This window comes from Camelus dromedarius, chromosome 11 (assembly GCF_036321535.1).
Source record: "Camelus dromedarius isolate mCamDro1 chromosome 11, mCamDro1.pat, whole genome shotgun sequence".
NCBI classification, from domain to species: Eukaryota; Metazoa; Chordata; class Mammalia; order Artiodactyla; family Camelidae; genus Camelus; species Camelus dromedarius.
In genome coordinates, this window is record NC_087446.1 from 3,416,400 (window position 1) to 3,437,241 (window position 20,842).

At 48.3% G+C, this 20,842-nt stretch overlaps 1 protein-coding gene across 1 annotated transcript in view; it reads right to left on the reverse strand.

The window, feature by feature from the left end:
• Positions 1–20,842, reverse strand: part of ATXN10 (ataxin 10) — a 150,047-nt gene that overhangs the window by 24,383 nt on the left and 104,822 nt on the right. Inside the window, exon 10 of the mRNA XM_031463434.2 lies at positions 2,664–2,727. Within this exon, the coding sequence (XP_031319294.2) occupies positions 2,664–2,727 (64 nt within the window). The remainder of the gene's footprint in view (positions 1–2,663; positions 2,728–20,842) is intronic.

Here is a 20,842-nt window from a genome sequence, read left to right on the forward strand (position 1 = left end):
CAGCCTCATCAGTCACGCAGGCAACGGTACACAGGATCTTAACTGCAGTGGGAGCGCGACGTTGCGGGGAGCGGCAGCGGTGGACAAGAGCGAAACCCCAGTGTCACGACAGAGCAAACAGATAGCGTCGAAGTGTGCTATAGCAAGCGAGAGCGGCAGAGCACGTCGCTCAGCTACACAGAAGCAGCGGCCGGGAGGGGGAGCTGGGACAGCGAACCGCCGTGGGTGGGGGGTGGGGCCAGAGGTCGCACCCCCCCACTCCACACCTGTTGGCACGAAAAAGAAAACCCAATATAGATTTACAGACTTACTACTTTGATGAATAAAAAAATATTAGGAAAGGAAAAACTCTAAGAATAGGGGGTGGGGGAAGGTGAGCGGGCGGTAGGGAGGCAAGATCAGGGAAATCACATAACTCTTGGGACAACTTGCCCGAGAGCAGAGCGGAGCGAGGGCAGACTTCACTCTGTGATCCTACTGCGGCCCCACCTGCCCTGGCCACTGGGAGGGCCAGGCTTTAGCTTATGGCTCACACCTAAAAACAGACTCCCTCGGCTACAATAGTGTTTCTTCATTTCTGACCATTCAACCATATTCTCCCTTTGCTCTGCTATTTTAGTATATATCTCCTATCTTATTAAGCAGATTTTATGTCTTTAAAATCTGGTAGGCTCTAATAAACAAAACTCCAGAGTTACTAAATATACATAACACTAAATAGGGAATATTCTGTCTCTTTTTGACAACTATAAAAGATTCTGGGATCCTGCAATGCTTCATTAATTATCATTTTAAAAACCAGTTAGCTATAGTCATATAAAATTTTCAATGTATAATTTCAAGTAACTTCTCCACTCCCGTGAATTTGTGACTGGGGTTTCTCTGTGTGTGTTCTGTCCCCTCCCAATGACTCACGGGAGACAGTTTAGGAAAGTGGCTAAAATTGGGCACACACCACGTTTAAATTCTGGGTTTGACTTTTAAGGCAAGTCACTAAGGCTCCCTCGGTTTACCTTCTCCTCTGCTAATGGGGATGAGGATGGTAACAGCACCCACTTCACAGCGCTGTCGGGATTGAGGAACGCGTGAACAGTGTGCGACACACAGCAAGGACTCAACAGACGCTCCTGAAAGAAGCGAAGGAGCAAGTACGGGGCAAGGAGGGCGCCAGCGAAGACTCCGTGAGCGGGAACCACACGCAGCGCACCTGCAGGGCCACGGCACGCTGCGTGCGGAGCCTTTTAATTTTTCGGTCTTTGCTAAAAGCCAAAGATTAGTGATGAAAGCCTCTTCTCACTAGAAGGTCAATTCAGGAATAGAGGTAAGACTGGGTGAATTTCTTTGTTTGTAATAAATCATCTTTTCATCAAGAAATGCAACACCTGCAGTCACACCTGAACGTTCTTTTACTGCTTTCCTATGACGGAAAGCTTTCTTCTTTCCTTTTTCCTTTCCTTTTTTTTGGGGCGAAAAAATGTCAAAACTCTCTAATGAGCACAGCCTGCAGTGCCTGGTTGCAATGCAGTGCGGCGAACCAACCGCTGCACCTTCGAGGAACGTCTTCTGAGGCTGTCGGCTTGTTTTTCCCTGATTGCGCTGATGAGCTATCAGACACTTTAAAACAGATTTTCTTCTATTGCTGATCAGACAAATGGCAGCATCTCTAGCACAAACAATAAGCAGTTCTCAATCTACTTACTTTGAAGCACATGATTTTCATCAGCTGCTTTTCTCTTCTTGACAGAAACCACAGTGAGCATTTTTTAAAATAAAATCCCCATCCTCGGTCTCCTAGGCCCGAGCCTGGGCTCCCCACTGTCCCCCACAGGGCCGCAGCCTCCCCGTCCTTGCAGCGGCCTCACTCACCCCTCCCTGGCATGTGATCAGCACAAGGGCTGCAGCAGCCGGGTCAAGGGACCGGGCTGCGTCTGGTTCTCACTAGAGAAGTTCTTGAAATTAAACAGATCATCTCTCGAACCTAAACAGCCTGTCTCCGGTCCTGGCTGCCGGTCACTGTACTAGATCAGTTTCCCATCAGTTTCCGACTCCCCAGAGAAGCCGTACAGCCTGAGCGAGTTCCCTGCAGAACACCCCCCAGAAGGGTGGTCAGGCCAGGAAAGGGCAAGAGCCAGAGTCCCCAGCTTCAGTAAGAGGGTCACAGGACAGTGCCCAGCAGAAACAAGAGCTCAGGGCCACAGAAACGCTCCCCTATCCCTGAGGTCCCAGGTCTCCTCATGTCTCTGCCTCCAAACTACTGTTAAAATCGTTCTTCCCAAGGACTGTATACTTCAAATCTCTATAGAAAAAAATATGAACTCCTTCACATTTACTCCAAGGAACACACACAGTTTGGAAAGGTGACATCAGTGACATGCCACGTGCACGTGCCATGAATGAGCTGTGCCTCAGGGTTTTAAAGCGCCTTTTAGTGGAATGCTGGGTTAGAATGCCCTGTCCACCCTGAAAATGTTCGCTTCCTACACTGCACAGGTTGCAGGAGCGATATTCCGGCTCTCTAGCTTTGAGAAGGTGGCTTCCTTCTTGGGAACAAGCAAACAGGAGAGCCAGCCAGCTACCCACTGAGTGAACACCGGGAAAGGGGCTTGTTCCGCCGAGGCCCCCCGAGTGTGGACTAGTGCTCAGAAGCTCCCACACAAGGATACAGGGGTTACTGTCATCCGTGCTGCAGCTGTCCAGGATCAGGGGAATGCCATCCAGCTCGTTCACCTAGAAAGAACAGAGAGGACAAATTTATACACCGAGACAGACTGGGAAGGGCTGGACGTTACAGATTCGTTTTTCCCTCTCAATTTTTCTACTCACTGCTGTAATAATATTGTCTATGCAATTATCTGAAACACCCGTATCAATCCAGAAATATTTAAAAACAGATGTGTAAACAAAAAGTGGTATTTTATGTTTCTTTTCACCCTTCCTCAGTATCATCCTGGACAGCCATATAGAACAGGATAAAACTGGATTCCTTCCTAATTTTGTTCACCTGGATAAATTCCAAATGAATCTCACTTTACTAGTAAGAGAATTCTTTTTCTAATTCAGAAGTAGGGAAAATGCTTTCAACTATGTTTCAAAACCCAGAAGCAACAGGGAAAGGTTTTAAAATTTGGCTACATTTTAAAAAAGGCAAATGAAAACTGTAAAAAATGATTTGTAAGCTATCACAGGCAAAGGGTTAGTATTTTAATATACAAAGAACTTGTAAAAGTTGAGAAAAGACCAACAATCCAATAGAAAAATAGATGAAATACATAAACATAAATGGCGCAGAAAAAAAAGAAATGCAGATGGATTGTAGGGACACCGGAATCTGCTCGATCTGCCCCTAATAAGATAAAGGCCAACGGTTACTACACTGAGACACCGTCTGCCACCTGCCAGAACAGCAGCTCACCAAGCGTGACAACACGCGCTGCTGGGGAGGGGACCGGAAACGCGCCCTCAGACACTGCTGGAGGGAACGCGAACGGGTACCACCCCCGGAAGGGCCCGGGCAGCATCTGGCAAACTCACACACGTTAGCTCCTCTTTGACCCAGTAATCCCATTTCTAGGGTTGGTGATCGAAAATACGCTGTCACGTGAAATTACGTTGGACACAAGGTTATTTACTGCTGCCCAGTTTATATATTTTTATAACAGTTTTATTGAGATATAATTCACACACCACAAAACTCACCCTTTTACAGAGTACAATTCAGTGGATTTTGGTCTATTCACGATGCTGTGTAACTATCACCACTAAGTTTAGGACATTTTCATTACCCCCCAAAGAAACGCCATTCCTATCAGCAGTCACTCCTCATCTCTTCTTCTCTCCAATCCTCATAACTACGCACCTACCTTCTCTATGGGTTTGCCTATTCTGGGCATTGCACATACATGGAATCATTCAACATGTGGTCCTCTGTTGACTGGCGTCTCTCACTTAGCGTGATGCTTCCAAGGCTCATCCTTGAAGATGGTACCAGCACTCCCTTCCTCTTTATGGCTGAATAATATTCCATTGTCTGGATATTATATTTTATTTTCCATTCATCCGTGGATGCACACTTGAGTTGTTTCAAACTTTTGGCTATTATGACCATTAGTGTTAACAAAGCTGCTAGAATCATTTGTGTACATATTTTTGAATGGATATATGTATTCAGTTCTCTTGGCTACCTACCAAGGAGTGGAACTGTTTACTCCTATGGTAACTCTATGTTTAACATTCTGAGGAACTGCTTGACTGTTCTTCAGAGTGGCTGACCCATTTTACATTCCACCAGCAACGTATGAGTGTTCCAATTTCTCTACATCCTTGTTAACACTTGTTATTGTCTGCTTTTTATTTTAGACACCCTAGTGGGTGTGACGTGTTCTATCACTGTGGTTTTGATTTGCATGGCTCTGATGATTAACAATGCTGAATGTAGCACAGTTTATAACAAAGATCCTGTGGACAACTCCAAAGCCCACCAAGAGGCTGCTTGAATAAACTACGGCACGTCTGTAGAAGACTTCTCTGTAGCTGTGAAAACGAACGGAGAACATCACTGATGTGCTGCTGTGCAGAGACCATGAGGATATAGCGCTAAGTGAAAACAACAGACTGCGGAACAGGCTGATTTGTGAACCTTTTGTGTAGTAAAGGAGAAACAGATGAGTTTTTAATATTGGTTAAATCAAAAATGAATCATGGTTAAAGAGCAAAGCAGAGAATGAAGTGGACGAAACTGGAATGGAGGCTGGGCCTCTGTGAATGTACCTGGTCACACAACTCTGACTCTGGAATCCTGTGCATGTTTTATAACATTTTTAAAAAGTAAGTTTCTAATGCATGTCAACTAGACTTACTGTGGTGGTAACTTCACCATATACACAAATGCTGAATCATTACGTTACCTGAAATGAACATTATGGTGTACGTCAATTATGCCTCAATTCTGAGGAATTAAATTTATAAAGGTATAAAAACAGGAGAAAGCAAATTAGTCTGATGACACATGAAACAAAGACAGATTATTTCCCAGAACTGAACCAGTTTTCCGACGTGACACCCCAGTGAGATGCGCCCAGAACGTGGTCTCACCGCTGCACGTGGCGGTCTCAGCACCGCGATGCTGGGATTGCCACGCTGAACCCTTGTTTAGAGACTTAGTTTAAAACAAACGGGTAATTAATGTTATTAGGAGCCAAGATTTTTAGCATAAAAAAGAAGTAACAAAACAGTTAATTTTACATCTAAATCAGAAGTATTAGCAGGAACTCATGATCTATTTTTCTCTTCCTAAAAAATATTTATTTCCTGTTTACTGTAAAGGCCTAGATGCAAAGACAAGCCAGTAGCAATGAACATTCTCAGCATAAGACTAATGATTCTAAACACCACATCCGGCTGAAAGAACTCAGACCTCCAGCTGGTTGTGACACATAGACTTGCTGAAGGCAGGAAAGGAGAAGACATGTAGTTCCCGTACGCTGCCCTAGGCAGCAGAGGGTGGTGAATGAACCACACTACTTACTAGACACGCAGTATCTACCAGGCCGCGACAGACACTGGAATGACTTCATTTAATTCTGACAATGCCAGGGTAAGTATCACAGGTAAGGACAATGAGGCTCAAAAGTTAGGGACCCTCCCTGCGGCTTCTTAACGCTATTCAAAGTGAGCTCTGCAGAGCACTGTCAGTCTGCAAGGGGGGCGGGGGAAAGGGTGAGACACTGCCCGCAATCTGAGTCACACTTTGTCTGTTGAATCTTACGATAAAATTTGCTTGAATTTTCTATGTCTTTAAAAAAATTTTAGTTTTCCAGTAATTCATCTGTATTATCTTTTATAAACGTACTGACCCAGGATGGTTTTGGGGGAAAGATACTAAGCCCTTCAGCGCGGGCGGTCTGAGCGGCACTGGCGCGAAGTGTCAGACCACTGCAGAGGGCGACCTCACAGGGACAAGCACAGGGGGAGGTTTCACGGCCAGGCTGGTAGTGGCCCCACCTGGGACCGGAGCCACAGCTTCTCAATGCAGCCCTCACGCCCCAACTTGTCCAAACATCTGCCATGCACCTCCCTGCAGCACGGGGGCGCTACCGAGCAAGTTTCTAAATGGGAAAGGAGAGCCGGGGTGAAGAGGGGACCCAGGAAAGGAGCCAGGGCCTGGGGGTGGCAGAGAGAGGAAGGACCATCAACCGAGCCTCACTGGCTCCTGGCAAACGAACGACCCAAACCTGCCAGGAACACGGGCACATCTCCACGCCAGGTGACCACATAGCCCGGGGCTCCCAGGGAAGGCCTCCCTGCAGAAGTGGCGTTAAGCCTGAGGTGAGAAGGATGAACAGGAGGTAAATACACAAATACACAGGGCTGTGGGGAGGGCCTGGGTCAGGGGGAGGAGATGCGAAAGCCGGGGGGTCAGCAGCGACAGGCGGTGTTCCAGGGGCTGGAGGCACACAGCAAGGCACCGAGAGCGAGGCCCGTGCAGCCAGGGCGCGGGGGCCAGGTCCGGTCCTGTAGCACTTCTGAGCCGCGCGGCTTCGGGCAAGTCACTTAACCTCTCGGACTTAAGTTTTCTTGCCTATAAAATGGGCGCGATAGGGCCTGCTTCAAAGGGTGACTGTGGGAACGGAATGGACCACTGCGCTGACGAGCACCCAGCAGACACTCGATGAAGGGCAGCGAGGGTGAGGGCACAGTCGGTGACACTCACGTCGCCTGGAGCGAGGTCGGCGTGGCTCCTGAAAGCACGAGGAGGCCTGGGGGAGGATGTTCACGATGCTGCCACAGTTCCACTTTGTGTTAGGCGAAGTCGCAAAGTCGTAAATTTATTTTCAAAAACCAGGTTTTTTTGGTAAGTGAGAAATAAGATATTCAGGATCTATTATTCAATGCAAGAAAAAGTCTCATTTTCCTGGGGACGGGGGAGTAGAATTCCCAGACAGATTCAATGGGTAAGATTTTCCTTGAAGGAAATAAAATCACACGCTAGTTGTGCTCCACACTGGAATCTGACACAACCTTATAAAATGACTATAACTCAGTAAAAAAAGTTTAAAAAAATTAAAAAATAAAAATTAAAAAAATAAAATAAAATAAAATAGCCTCAGAATGTGGATGGCTGTGCCAAGATTTGCACTAAACATATTGAAGTTTGGGGGGATTATTTATTATCACTCTAATTAATAAACCAGCTTGTTTTTACCAAAAAAATAAAATAAAATCACATGCTAAAAACTGAAATTTAAGCAGGCAGTAAGGGGGAATTAAAGAGTTCTTGAAAATCATGGCTGTACCAGGGTCCCGCCTGAGTGCTCTCCCAGATAAGTATTTCTCATTCACGCTACGAAATGACACAAGATACTTTTCTATAGAAATCATTAAGTGTCTGTAACATAAAGGACCCATTCTGGACAGTGGCATGATGACAAACTCGTCATTATACACTGAAGACTGGACACAGGTTAAAATCACTGGGAAAAGAATCCAGGGGTGGGACGCCTTCGGGGTGCCGGCTGGGACGCCGGGCATCACCAAGCTCAAGTCCACCGCGGCAGCCGCGTGTGGCGCTCACGTCCGCGGCCGGGACTGGGAAGTTAACAGGTTTCCTTCTGTTCGCACTTCATAAAACAAGGAGGTTGTTTGTTTTTTCCCCTAACGTGTTGGGAACTGATTCTAGACCCGTAACAAGTGAGTCACAGGTTGTAGCTCCGAACAGGAGCCAAGCTCAGTCAACGCTTTCACGATGTAACAGATCTCAACAAGACAGTATGTCTGGCTTAAACAAACGAACATTTAGCCTCTGGAAATAAAGTGTAAACAGCAGGACAATTCACCGGTTTGCTAACTGTTTCCTCCCACCTCAGCCAGCACTCTCTCCGAGGACCCACCCTGCAAGGCACGCGGGCCCGACTCTAAGAATAGCCAAGCTTCTTTGGGAAAAGACAGTAGTTTGACCGAAACAAAACAAAGCAAAATGAAACAAACAAACCCCCCCCCCGACCTCAGTTATTCTGTCTGCTCTCACAATGGATGACTGAATGGTAAATACAAGAATCAAAAAGCCCGGAATTAAGGCAAGAGCACACCACCAATGCAGGCCTGCCTCTCCTCGTTAAATACACACTGAATCAAGCCCAAGAGACATTCGGTAAGAACGTGTTCACAGCACAGCTCCTCAAAACAAAGGCACAAACACAAAGATGACCGAGTCCTCACGCCGAAGTGCACACACGTCCAGCGTGGGTGTAGCGACGGCACACAAGGCTTCCATCCACGGATGGAGCCATCCTCACACACGTGACAGCCAACTCAGAAGGCTCAAAGCCCGCAGCGATGCTGGATGCAATGGACCACCGTGTGTGAGATGCGGTGCGCCCGCCCTCGGGACCCCACCACCCAGAGGCAGGAGGGACACTTCTGCGGGCAGCCGGACTTGCAAGACAGCTGCTGCTCAGCCCTCCAGCCATGTGATGTGCGGGCGCTTCTGAACTTCACAAAGCCTAGATTTTCCCATGTGTAACAAGAGGGTGCACCACCTCCCAGGGTTAGAGCGAGGATTACACAGCGAAGATTCCACATTCAGTACGGCGCCCAGCAGAGAGAGTCAGGACAGAAGAAAAGGCAGCTACTTGTAATGTTTTCACCTGGCTCTGAGGATTTACAGGATCCCTTCACCAGCCGCACTGGAAGAGGGCACCGTAATCCTTCACCAACTGCAAGTTGTTCTGCAAGGTTCGAATACATAAGGATTTACTTCTACAATCATAGGAAATGTGGTGGGTAGGGGTTACTCTAAGTCAGCAGGATGCTCCTCTTGACTGTCTCAGGAACTGCATACACCTCTGCGTTACTCGCTTCCAGCCGCGCTCCTCTGCGGGCTTCCGGCTCACACAGTCAACTCCCAAAGACACAGTTCTGTTCACCTCTGCAGCGCGTTCACCCCCGCTGTGCGCGGGGCAGCTCACCACTGGGCGGTGCGCCGCCGAGCCGCTGTGCTGCTCCCAGTGCCAGAGGAGCAATTAGCGGCGTCACTCAGGACGCAGCGAGAAAGCACGTGCCCTGCAGTTTGGAGATAATCTTTCTCCAGGACACAGAGCAGAAGTCCAGGCCAGCGGTTCACCATCTTGGCTCCACATCAGAACCATTTAGGGAGGTTTCCCAAAAGAACCAGTGCTGTGGTCCCAACCCCAGAACACATCCGAATCTCTGGGAGCAAAGCCTGGACATCAGAGTCTTGGACCAGCTCTTTGGGTGATTCGGACATGCAGTGAGTTGAGGGCTCCTGGTCCAGCAAAGTCCAAGAGCGCCGCCGAGGTAAAGCCTGTGAGGTCTGCCGTGAACCCTCAGAGAAGCTCCTAGGATGGAGGACACTGCCCCTCACACCTTCCCCTCTGGTGCTGCTTTCTTTACTTCTGAGGTGAGCTTTGTTGAGATACAATGCTCACACAGCAGACTACAGGTGCGCTGGGTGACCACAGACAACTGGGGACACGGAGCTCTCCCATTGCCCTAGGAAGCTCCCCGTGCACAGTCACTGCTGCTCGGCCTCCAGCTTCTGTCACCGCGCACCTGCTTCCTGTTGCTAGAGTGATCTTTTGTCTGTTCTACACGAATAAGACCGTATCGAAACGAGTCATTTTCAGCGTTTTTGAGACTTATCCATGTGGTTTCATTTATCAGCAGTTTTTTTAATTCCTAATGACAAACACGCCACCATGTATTTGTCCATTCACACACCGCTGGACGTTTCTGTCTGCAATGAGCAGGGATGTGATGAACTCCATGTCTGTGTCTTCTTGCAGACACCTTTTCACTTCTCTTGGGTTGATACCTAGGATGGAACTGCCGGGTCATCTGCTGAGTGTGTGTTCCACTTTCTAAGAACTGCCAAGCTATCTTCCAACGTGGCTGCACCATTTCACACTCCCTCCGACAGAGTAACCAAGTGACCCTGGACCCTTACAATGCTGGATGCAAAAAGACAAACAGGTATAGGAAACATAGATAAAATAATAAAATACGAATTTTATGGAAAAAATAGAAAATCTAGTTAAAGGAACATTTCTGAGAAAAACTAACACAGTAAATAAAAAGCTTCAATCGGTCAATAATTTAAATATTTAAATTTAAATGATTTTAAAGATATGAAAATGACCAAGACTCACCGACAAAAATCGTCAAAGACCCAAACAGCTCTCCAAGCAAGTACCATCAAAATTTTAAGGAACAGAAAATCTACTACATACGTAAGCTCTTCAAACAACGGAAAAAGAGGGAGAGTTTCCCAGTTCATTTTATGAGGCTACTGTGGCTTGATTCTAAAACCAGGATAAGACAAATCAGTGTAAGAAAATCACATGGTTATTTAACATATAAACATAGACCCCCCACCCCCCCAAATTCTAGAAATAATATTAATTACACATACCTCAAAAATTCATCAAGATCTTAATGCAGATCAGAAAATCTATAAGGTAATTATTAATATTAATGAAGATAATATGTCAATTATCGTAAGAAAAGCATTTGATAATGTTTAGTACCTATTTATGACTTTTTTAATTCTCAGGAAACTAGAGAACTTTTTTCAACTTGAAAAGGGCCATGTGCCAGACATACCTAGGAGAAACTTTAGATAGATCCCAAGACCAGAAAACACACAAGGATACTGCCTGATGCAGACACACAAACTCCACGAAAATACAGCAACTTAAAAAGGCCTTTGTCTGGAGTGTCTGCCTCTAGAAAACAAAGAGGAGTTACAGTGAAGAGTGGTTCAGTCTTACTCTCAGAACAGAAGCAGCAGATGGACGAAAACAAAAGAAAGCAATCCATCGATTTAGATCAAGGAAAAGTGATTTTTTAATATTTTACTTATTTATTTTTTCAGGAGCAGAAGTTGAAAACTTAAGAGGACAGACCATCCAGATGTAAAATGGGAAGTAATTATCTAGAAGGTCAGGATGAAAGGATCCAAAAGGAAATGAAACCGCACCTAGTCTCAACTGCTCGAAAACTGACTTTTACAAGAGGGCTGGCCGTTCCGGTTGCTGCTGGCGCAGAACCTGGGGGAGGAGGCCACAGAGCCCAGGAGAGGAGGGGGAGCACGGCCTGGGCCCCTGGGATCACTCAGACGACGGAGGCGGGACTGCTTCCCGCTGTCAGAGGCCGCCAGTGCTCACAGACTACCTGAGGTGCTGGTGAGATGGAAGCCAAGACTTCCTACAGCCGCCCGCCTTCCTTGGGGCATCACAGACTTTCTGCCACCTGACAGCACACTGCGCTTGGGGTGACTGCTAGAAGACTGGGAATGGGCTCGTCTCCTAGCTCTGCTGGGTGGGGGCCGATGCAGACAAGCCTCTGCCCTGTTAAGTCTTTTTAGAAAGGAGGCGTTTCAGACAGTCAGGAGTGGGGTTCACAGGACCCCAAGACACCAACTCTGGCTGCAGCTGTTAGAAGAATCCTGATCCCACGCAGGCATTAAGAGCCCCTCCAGCTGGGATTAAGCAGAATAAGAAATTGGGAGGATGCATTCTGAACATTAACTTCTTTGAGTTCTAACTCACATGGGCAGAGTATTTGACTTTAATGTCTTTGGACTTTAATTTAAAATGAAATGTAATCTTTGGATTTTAATACCTCCCTGGGAATTTGATAATGAGATAGAATTAATATTCAAATATAGAGTATCTCTTGTGAGCATTTTATTATTACAGTGAATTTAGGCCTTTCACTGGAGTACCTTAACATGGAATGAATTTTCTGCCTTGAGGTCAAAGTGATTTTGGAGTTAATTTGATTCATGTGTTGGTCTGACCCACTTAAGAGCCTTCTGGGGGCAAAATCTCCACTCCCTCCCAGAAGTCCAGGAGAAAGAAGACAGTGTGGTTGGGATGGGCAGGAGTGGCCTTACAAAGGTGGGAGCAGAAGTGGGTGGGTCCTGGAAACTTAAGTTTCTCTCCAAAGAAAGGACACACCCCTGGCCCAGTACATTAACTTAACAACACAACCAAAAGAGAACTCTGAGAGGTGGAGAAGATCCTCTCTCTCTGTGCCGTGGAGAGAGCCGAATGCACACAACATTCCGCGGCTTCTCTAGAACCTTGACTGGCCCCTTCCCAGGGAGTGACAGTCAGGCTAGTGAGTCTGTATGAAGCCCATGGTTTACACGGCAGCTGTTTATCTGTTTGTCTGACTCTTTCATTAGACTCTGGGGTTTTCAAGTGCATGAAGCATGTCCCACTCATTCTCACGTCGCCTGCCTTACCCTTAGATGTCCATAGCTATTTGCTGGACAAAAAAAAATTGTGTGCAGGAGGCAAAACAGCTCACCCACCCATCCACCAGTAAACAGACAGTCAAGGTCCCTGTGCTCATGAAACTTAGGGGAGAGAGACTGACAGACAGACAGGCAGCTGCATGAGAGGCAGGCAGCGCATGAGCAAGAAATGAGCAAACAAACTTACAAATATACTTACAGATTATGATAATGCCATAAAGGAAATAAACAGAATGACCAAGAAGGGAGTGAAGCAGCATTTCAGAAAGTTGGTTGGGTAGGACTTCTCCACACAACGGTGACACCTGAACTGAGGCCTGCACCATGAAAGTGGGGCGGACACGCAAAGATGCAGACGGACCCAGGAGTACCAGGACGCACAGGAGACAGAGCTGAGCGTGTCTGACTCGCGGAGAGGCGGCCAGCACGGCGTGTGCAGGGAGAGGGTGAAACGTGGACGAGGCTGGGGAGGAAGGAGCCAGGCCCTCCACACGTGGCCCCAGGGGCAGCGCAAACGGCATCTGGTCGTCTGGGACCTTGTTCTTTAGAAAGGCAAGTCGCTGGGCCCCACCACAGACCAACTGAATTGAAAACTCGGGTTAGGGCCCAGCAGACAGTGTCTTTTGTTTGTTTCTGTTTTTCAATGGAAGCATAATTGACCCCGAACACTATGACAGTTCCCGGTGCACAACACAGGGATTCGGTATTGCTACACATTGCAAGATGACCACCTCCACCAGTCTCACCGTGAAGGTTACTCTGACGTTACTGCCTGCACTCCCCATGCTGGACACTTCAGCCCCATGACTCGCTCACTCTGTAACTGGACGTTTGTGCCTCTTAGTTCCCCTCACCTCCTTCACCTGCTCCCCCAACCCCCCTTCCCTCTGGCAACCACCTGTTTGTTCTCAGCATCTGTGATTCCGTTTCTGTGTTATTATGCCTGTTCATTTGCTTTGTTTTTTAGATTCCACATCTAAGTGAAATTGTACAGTATTTGTCTTTCTCTGACTTATTTCACTTAGCGTAATACCCTCTAGGTCTACCCGTCTTGTCACAATGGCAAGATTTCGTCTTTTATGGCTGAGTAATATTCCTCTGTGTGCATGTGGGCGTGTGTGCAGAATATCTCCTTTATCCATTCATCCACTGACAGACACTTAAGACCGCAGACAAGGTTGTAGACAGTGTTTTAAAGAAGCTGTTCGGATGAGATGATGCACATGAAACTTTCAGAATCACTGGTGCAGAGCAGTGCTCCTTAACCCTCCCTGTGCATCTGAGTCACCTGGGGAGCTTTTAAAGCTAGTGACGCCTTGGTCCCACCTCACGTCAACTTAGCCTGAATCTTTGGGGTGAAGGGCCAGGCATGTGCATGTACGTATTTTAGAAGCTCCCAAGGTGGTTCAGCAGGTAGAATATAGTCTTGAAGGTCAGGAAATTAATTTTTTCCTAAGTGTAAAATGAGCCACTGAAAATTTTATGCAGGTGAATGAGACAATCCAATTTGGATTTTAAAAAGATGACCCCTGACTGTCACATACAGACCTGGGTGGAAAGGAGTGAGGGGGCCCAGGAAGGCCTGTTAGGAAGCACTGCAGTGACGCGGGCCAGGACATCTGTGGTGGCAGTGGGAACAGAAAGAATCGGGCTGACGTGAGATATACTTTAGAGGTAGATGGGACAGAACCTGCTTTCTAGAACGGTGATTGGTAAGAGAAAGAGATGCCGCCAAGAATCTGAGCTTCTGGTGGGCTGGGTGGGGGCGGTATCTACACTGAGACAGAGGAGGAAAGCCTTGGGGAGCAGCTGCGGGACCAAGAGCACAATTTTGGACACGCTAGGAGCGAGGTGCTTGGAGACACCCAAGTGAGAAGGTCCGTCATTCTGTCCCAGCCCAAGCAATGAGGAATCCGATGAGAAAGTTCACCTTCAGGGAGACGGACGGACGGACAGCGGTCCCACGGGCCAAGTCTATCAGCTGCCCCAGGTAGAAAGATGTCCGTGCTGGGAACGGGAGGCCGGGAGGCGGGAGTGAAATAACCAGCGGAGGCGGGGAGGGCCGGCAGCGAGGGCCCAGCGAGGGCCAAGAAGGGGCCCGACTGGATGGGACGCTGCAGCCCGTAGGCCGCCCCGCCCCCAAGTCACTGCAAGGCGAAGCACCCCAGGGAAGCCGAGCACGTGGAAAAGGCAGGAGGCAGCAGCTGCTGCAGCAGGTGCGCCCAGGAGGGAAGCGAGTTCAGAGGGGAGCGTGGTGCTGCGCCTCCCCCGACACGCGGCAGCGCGCTGGCAGCCTCTGCGGGAAGACAGAGCAGCGCGCCAAGGACAGTGACACTGACGCTCCTAAAATGTCCCCAAGCACAAAGAACAATGTGATTAATACAAATATGTTTTACGTTCGACTACCGAACTCCAGGAAGATTAACAACTAACTTTTCTTCAGCAAACGTCTGTGCCTGAGTTTGGTGCAGTTTTCCTCATGGGTCCTTCACCGAGCAGATAAAATCTTTGTTTAAATAGTGAATGAAATCACCTGGTTTTAAACAAGATGACTGTATTCTGCTTGCAAGACTGAAAAAGGAGCGACTGTTTTTGAGTGGGAAGGAAGTGCCCCTCCACGGCAGAAGCTCCACGGACATCTAGGAATGTGGGTGGGACCCCACGAAGCATCTGCTTCCACGCTGACCAATTAGGAAACAGCCAGGAGCCTTAGGGCTGGATGTCAGAAAGGCATTTTTCAGCTGATCTGGGATGTGAAACGTCTGCGAGTGTCCAGTCCAGGAGAACACGGGGCCGGGGCTGCCGAGCACACCCCTCCCAAGGGACATAACTCGCCCCCGCACAGCCCTGCCCCGACTCCCAGTCCCTTGATGTCCCCAGGCTGCTATGTAACCAGGGGTGTGACAAGGAAGCTCCGGGCGCTGCCGCCCTCTCAGCCCCGGGAGCCTGGACGCGTCACCTGGTCTCACGTGGAAAACAGGCAAGAGGCTCTACTACAAACAGAGGGTGACACGAAGTAGGTGAGGAGCAAAGAGCGTGTCCTGCACAACGCCCGGCTTCCAGGAGAGCTCGGGAAGACGCTGGATGCGAACAGCATCTTCGCTCCTGGTCCCGCGCCTCACGGCACTTCTGCTGCTTTCTTTACAGAGCGCTTTAAGACGAGCTGAAGGATTAAAAAAAAAAAAAAAAAAAGTACAAGCAGAGGGTATTTTCCCATTCCTGCGTTTCTTTAAGACGGCTGAATCGAGCAAAATGCCAAAAGCTGACCAGGGAAACATGTGAAGAGCTGGATGGAAAACCTCTGCGTTTAAGCAGAAGAAAAAAAATATAAATCAAGAAGTGGAATTTATCTCTAATGTACCTGAGTGCACACAACTCCACTCCACTCAGCAGCCTCCTTACAGCCCCCAGGACACAACTCGAGAAAGCAGTCACACGGGAAGGGGATCGGGAAACCGTGCCAGCGGCCGAGAAGGCAGCGCAGCTCAGGGAAGTTGTCTGGCACATCGGCGCTAACACGCACAGCCACATTTAGAACAAAAACAACCACAGAGCAAATTTTGCACAATATGCCTGCCTCCTCTGCGACTTGGGATGTAATTCTCACCCGCAACGCATCACTTCCAGTGTCACACCGCAGTGCCCGAACAAACAGGATCCTGTCCTGAACACACTCAGTCTTTAATTTTTAACCCGTGGACAGAATCTCAGCGGCTAGTGGCATTATGATGAGCTCCTTGCCACTAATAAGTATGGCTTGGAAACTGGTTATCAACTTGCCCATGGTGTTTAAAATAAAAAGGCTTGCTGAGAGCTTGAGTCTCCAGCCAGTGCCGGGAATCATGACACATCGGCTCCTGGAAGGACTAGCCTGAATGAATGAGTAAGAGCTGCTCAGAGAACAGAGGAGGCCATGCCCCGGCCTGGGCCCTGCTCTGAGCTGGACGTCCTCTGGGCACAGAACACGCGTTGGGGGAACCAATGTCCTGCCTGCCGGCTACACCGCCTGACTGGCTGGTGCAGAAGGCACTGTCACCCTGCAGGAGCAGACCGCGAGGGGGAGATGTGTATGAACAGAGGCGATACGTTTCAGAAATGCACCCTGTGGTCAGCAACGCTGTGGGACCTGCCGGCGAATGGGAACGGAAGAGGGGAAGGGGACCCACACCAAACATCTCCTGATGGGCCAACACCTCACGTGCAAAAACGTGGGGCTCCTAACAGCTTTGCAAGTAGCATTCAGACAGATCAAGACAAGATCTGTGAGGGTTAATCAGCTTGTTCCCAGGCACAGAGCTGCGCGAGCAGCAGAACCCAGGTTGGTTAAATTTTTAAATTCAGGCTTTTCTTCAATTGCGTCATATGAACTGCAGGGGAATGATATTTACTATCTTCAGAAAAGAGATGGTGGCTGAAATAATATTAAATGTGCTGGAAAATCTCAAAGTTGAGAGTGCTCAGGATTGAGAAGGGAAGAGGAAGGGGCTGGTGAGACAGACCCGGACGTTAAGGGCAGGCCCCTGCCTTGGAACAGCCAGGAAAGATGGGAATGGCGTGTGGCCAGCCTCAGCCGATCCAGGAAGAGGCCTCTGGTACATATGTGTCCCAGCCCCAGGCAGCAGGAAAGGACTCTGGCCATCTCTCCAGTCCCCCAGGAACCTCACTGTTAGCATGACAAGGAAGCCACACTTGACCTTCAGGTCCTTTCTCCGATTTCCCTCTTTGCAAACACTCGAACACCTGAAAAAATTTTAATCTACAGCTATTTATTCATTTGACAGAAATTTAAAAGAAAGCTACTTTATGACAGATCCTGTATTGGAGACTAAAGAGTGACTGAGACACATTTTCCACCCTTACCGAAGTCAGGGTGGGGGTGGGGGCAGGGAGAGAGACAAGGCTCCCGAGACAAGTGAGAAACAGCACTGGCACCCAGAGCTGGAGGAGACACCACGTGCCATGGGAATACAGAGGAGGGACCCACGTAACCTGGCCAGCGCAGGGCCGGTCACGGGAGGCCTTGGACGCCAAGCTCATGCACTCCCATTTCATCTCCAAGGCAATGGGAAGACTGTTCATGGAGATGTGTGCTGCAGGACACACACACATTTTATTTTAAAATTTAATCTGCTATAATACAGCGCACAATTCTCCAGTGTGACACCTGACAGAGGTTTCATGTATGTGTGCACACATGCAACCACTACCCAGCTGAAGACGCAGATCATGCCAGCATGCAGGTCCCTGTGCCCCCTACCAGCTGATAACCCCTGACTTAACTAGTCCCCTAATCACTATCATCTTAGATTACTTCTGCCTCTTATGGAATTTTGGGTAAATGGAGTCACACGGTGTATATTCTCCTTGTCTGGTTTCCTTTACTAAACATACTGCTGCACATCACAGCAGCTTGCCTGTCTTCACTGCTGTGTATTATTCCACTGCATGGACATACCACAGTGTATTTATCCATTCCATCAGGGACAGACATCTGGGCTGTCTCTAGTTTTGGCTATTATGAATAAGGCTGCTATGAACATTCATGTACATGACCTTTGGTGGACACAGGCACTCATTTCTACTGGGTATATTACTCAGGTAACTGCTGGCTTAGGAAAACATACGATATTTAGCAAAAAGACTATCTTGTTATGCTTCTACTGAAAATGGTGGGTGATGTAACCTGGACTAAGATAAGGCAAGGGGGCCTTGGTCACTAAAAATAAAAGACTGAAAACAAGATCCTTTAACAGGATTGATGGGTCACCGGGATCATGAACATTTCCGGGGAGGCAGGACATTTACTGTCAAGGTAACCCAAGGAAACACGACCCAGTTCTAACCCTCCTGAATCTACTGTAGAGTTTTGTTTTTGTTTTTGTTTCCCCAAATTTGGGAAACTGTTTCTTTGAACACTTTTCTAGCCCCACCCTCTTCCCCCTCTCCTTCTGGGACTCCAATGACGGAACGTCAGACCATTTATTGAGTCCTGATGTCCCTGGTAATTTTTTCCAGTCTATTTTCTTTCTATTGTTCGGACTGGATACTTTTTATTCTAACCTCAGGTTCACTGATTTTTCCCTTTGTCCTCTCCACTGTGCTACAGAGCCAGTCCAATGAGTTTTTACGTTTTATTTTGGGTTGTTATTTTTTCAGTCCTAAGATTTCCATTTGGATTTCCTTTATATCTTTTATTTCTTTGCTGAGGTTTTCTAGTTCTCCATTTGCTGCAATTGTTCATAACCGCTCGCTGAAGCACTCTGATGAATGCTGCCCGAAAACCCTTGGCAGAGGACCCACAGCTGTGTCATCGAGGTGCTGCCATCTGCTGACTGCCTCTTCTCACTCAGGTTGACGTCTTCCTGGTTCTTAACGGAACACATGACTTCTAATCATACTCTAAGAACGTTTTGAGTATCATGTTGAGACTGTGCATCTTAAGCAAATCTGTTTCAGCTGCTTCCTCTAACACCATGACAGTGGCGGCAGGGAGCGTCCCGCCACTGCCACGCAGGGGTGAGGGACCAGGTCCCCTACTCGGCCTTCTTACCGCTAGGCCGAAGGTCACAGCACAGTTTTATACCGACTGTTCTTGAACAGGTGGGAGTTTCAGGTCCCCACCTGGCCTCAACGGACAGCACAGTTGGGCGGGGGAGGGAGTGCCTGGTTACCTGGGGACAGGGATGAGAGCCCTGTCTCCCCACCCAGGACACCACCCAGCGGGGTGAGGGGTACCCCATTATATTCGGGTGAAGGTCTGAGGCTAGGCTCCCCACCCGGTCTTTGCTGATCAGGAGAGGGGGTTTCCTTTTTCCCATGGTGCTTGTCTGAGGTAGGGCAGTTACTGCCTAAAGTCTGTCTTGCTAAACTGCCCCTTCTCCTGGTCCCTTGGCAGGTGACAGCAAGCTTCTCTTGAGGGCTTTTTTGGTCTGCACCTGTGTTTCTGGACTGACTGCTTCTCTGACGTCCAGTCTGGGAAACACAGGCAAACAGAATGCCCAGGGAGCGCACCATTGGGCCGTCCCCGGAGTCCTGAGGCCCCCAGGCAGACTGCCCGCTTCTGTCCACCCTTCTGCACCTTCCTGTGTCTATTCCACACGGACCGTCCAGGGCTGCTAGCTCCACCAAGCAGAAGGAAGACAGAGAAGTGCATCTACACCATCGATCCAGAGCAGAAAGTCCAGTTCCCAAGGGATGGTTTCTGTGGTGCCGAAGGACCTCCACTGGGGGATAAAGAAGGAAGTTGGTGACTGGGGTTTGGACTTCAGAAGGAAGATCAGGCTGCACTCATGCAAACAAAAGTCGCTGCAGTTGAAGCTTCCTAGGTCTCTGCCCAGCACTGTTCATGTTACATGCACTGTCCATCGTAATCCTCCCAGGAAGCCTCCGAGCCAGGACTTCCCGCTGTCCCATCTCTCGGGGGGAACAGGCTCATACGGGGTCGCGCCCCGGCCCACAGATCCATGTGACTCCAGAAACAGCGCCCCAACCAACCATAGCACCTAAATGCCTCTCACCATGAGCTGCCCTCTAAATGGGCAGGAGGGAGGCCTTCTCCCACACTCAGCTCTCCGACTTCAAAACACATGATGCAGATACAGGCCGATAATCAGCAGCTTAAAATGATAAAGTCTGTCCTTTTATCCAGACAAGCCTTTCCAGCTGGAATTTCGTAACTTTGCAATACTGTAGATATTAAAAGTCACAGATGCTATTAAGCGTATATATATAATTTTTAACCTTATATTCTTGAGGACAATGGCTCCTCGTCAGTAAAATCATGGGAGTATATATTCCCACTTTTACTTCAAGTGATTTTTCAAAAACATACTATTAATTACCCTAAAAATGAAAGCTCCAGAAGAATGGCATGTTTTCAAACAAAGTACAGATGATTTTTTTCTATTTTCAAAAAGCGTTTACGAATTTCATTTGATCTCTGTCAGATCACAAACTACAGATTGCAAGTCTTCGTTTGTCCGTCTGGAACTGTAACAAGGCAATCCTGAATGCGCCGTCTCCCATCATATATGCTTTTAGGTATAAACATTTCCTACAGAGCTTGTTTGTGAAAGGGGGAGCTTTATAGGAAAAAGGATCCTGCGTAAGCACCACAGAGAAGCGAGGTGAGGCCCTGCCATCGCTCTCAGGGATCACGGCCACTCGCTCCCAGTAAGTCTCGTCCAGGAAAGCTCCTGGCTCAGGGGGTTTCCCTCTTCTCAACTTAGAAGAACAAAACAAAGTAACACGGCCTTCTTCCCTCCAGTCCATCTTTAGTCTTCTGAATTTTATTCCAGAACCTCGGAATGTCAGAACTGGAGAGTGCCTTAGGTAGTTCTGTGGTCCATTAAAATTATCCCTCCACCTACGGGTGGGGGTTATGAAAGGAAATTATCTTGCTTCAGAAGATGAAGCTGACAGCGTCTCAAGAAGGGTAGGGCCCGGCGACTCCAACACTCTGTGTTCCGTACTAAGAAACAGGAAGAACAAAGGTGTCACGTTGTCACGTGAAGGGGGAGGGTGCAGTCTCCAGCAGGACAGGAAACCAGCACGAGGCTTTCTATG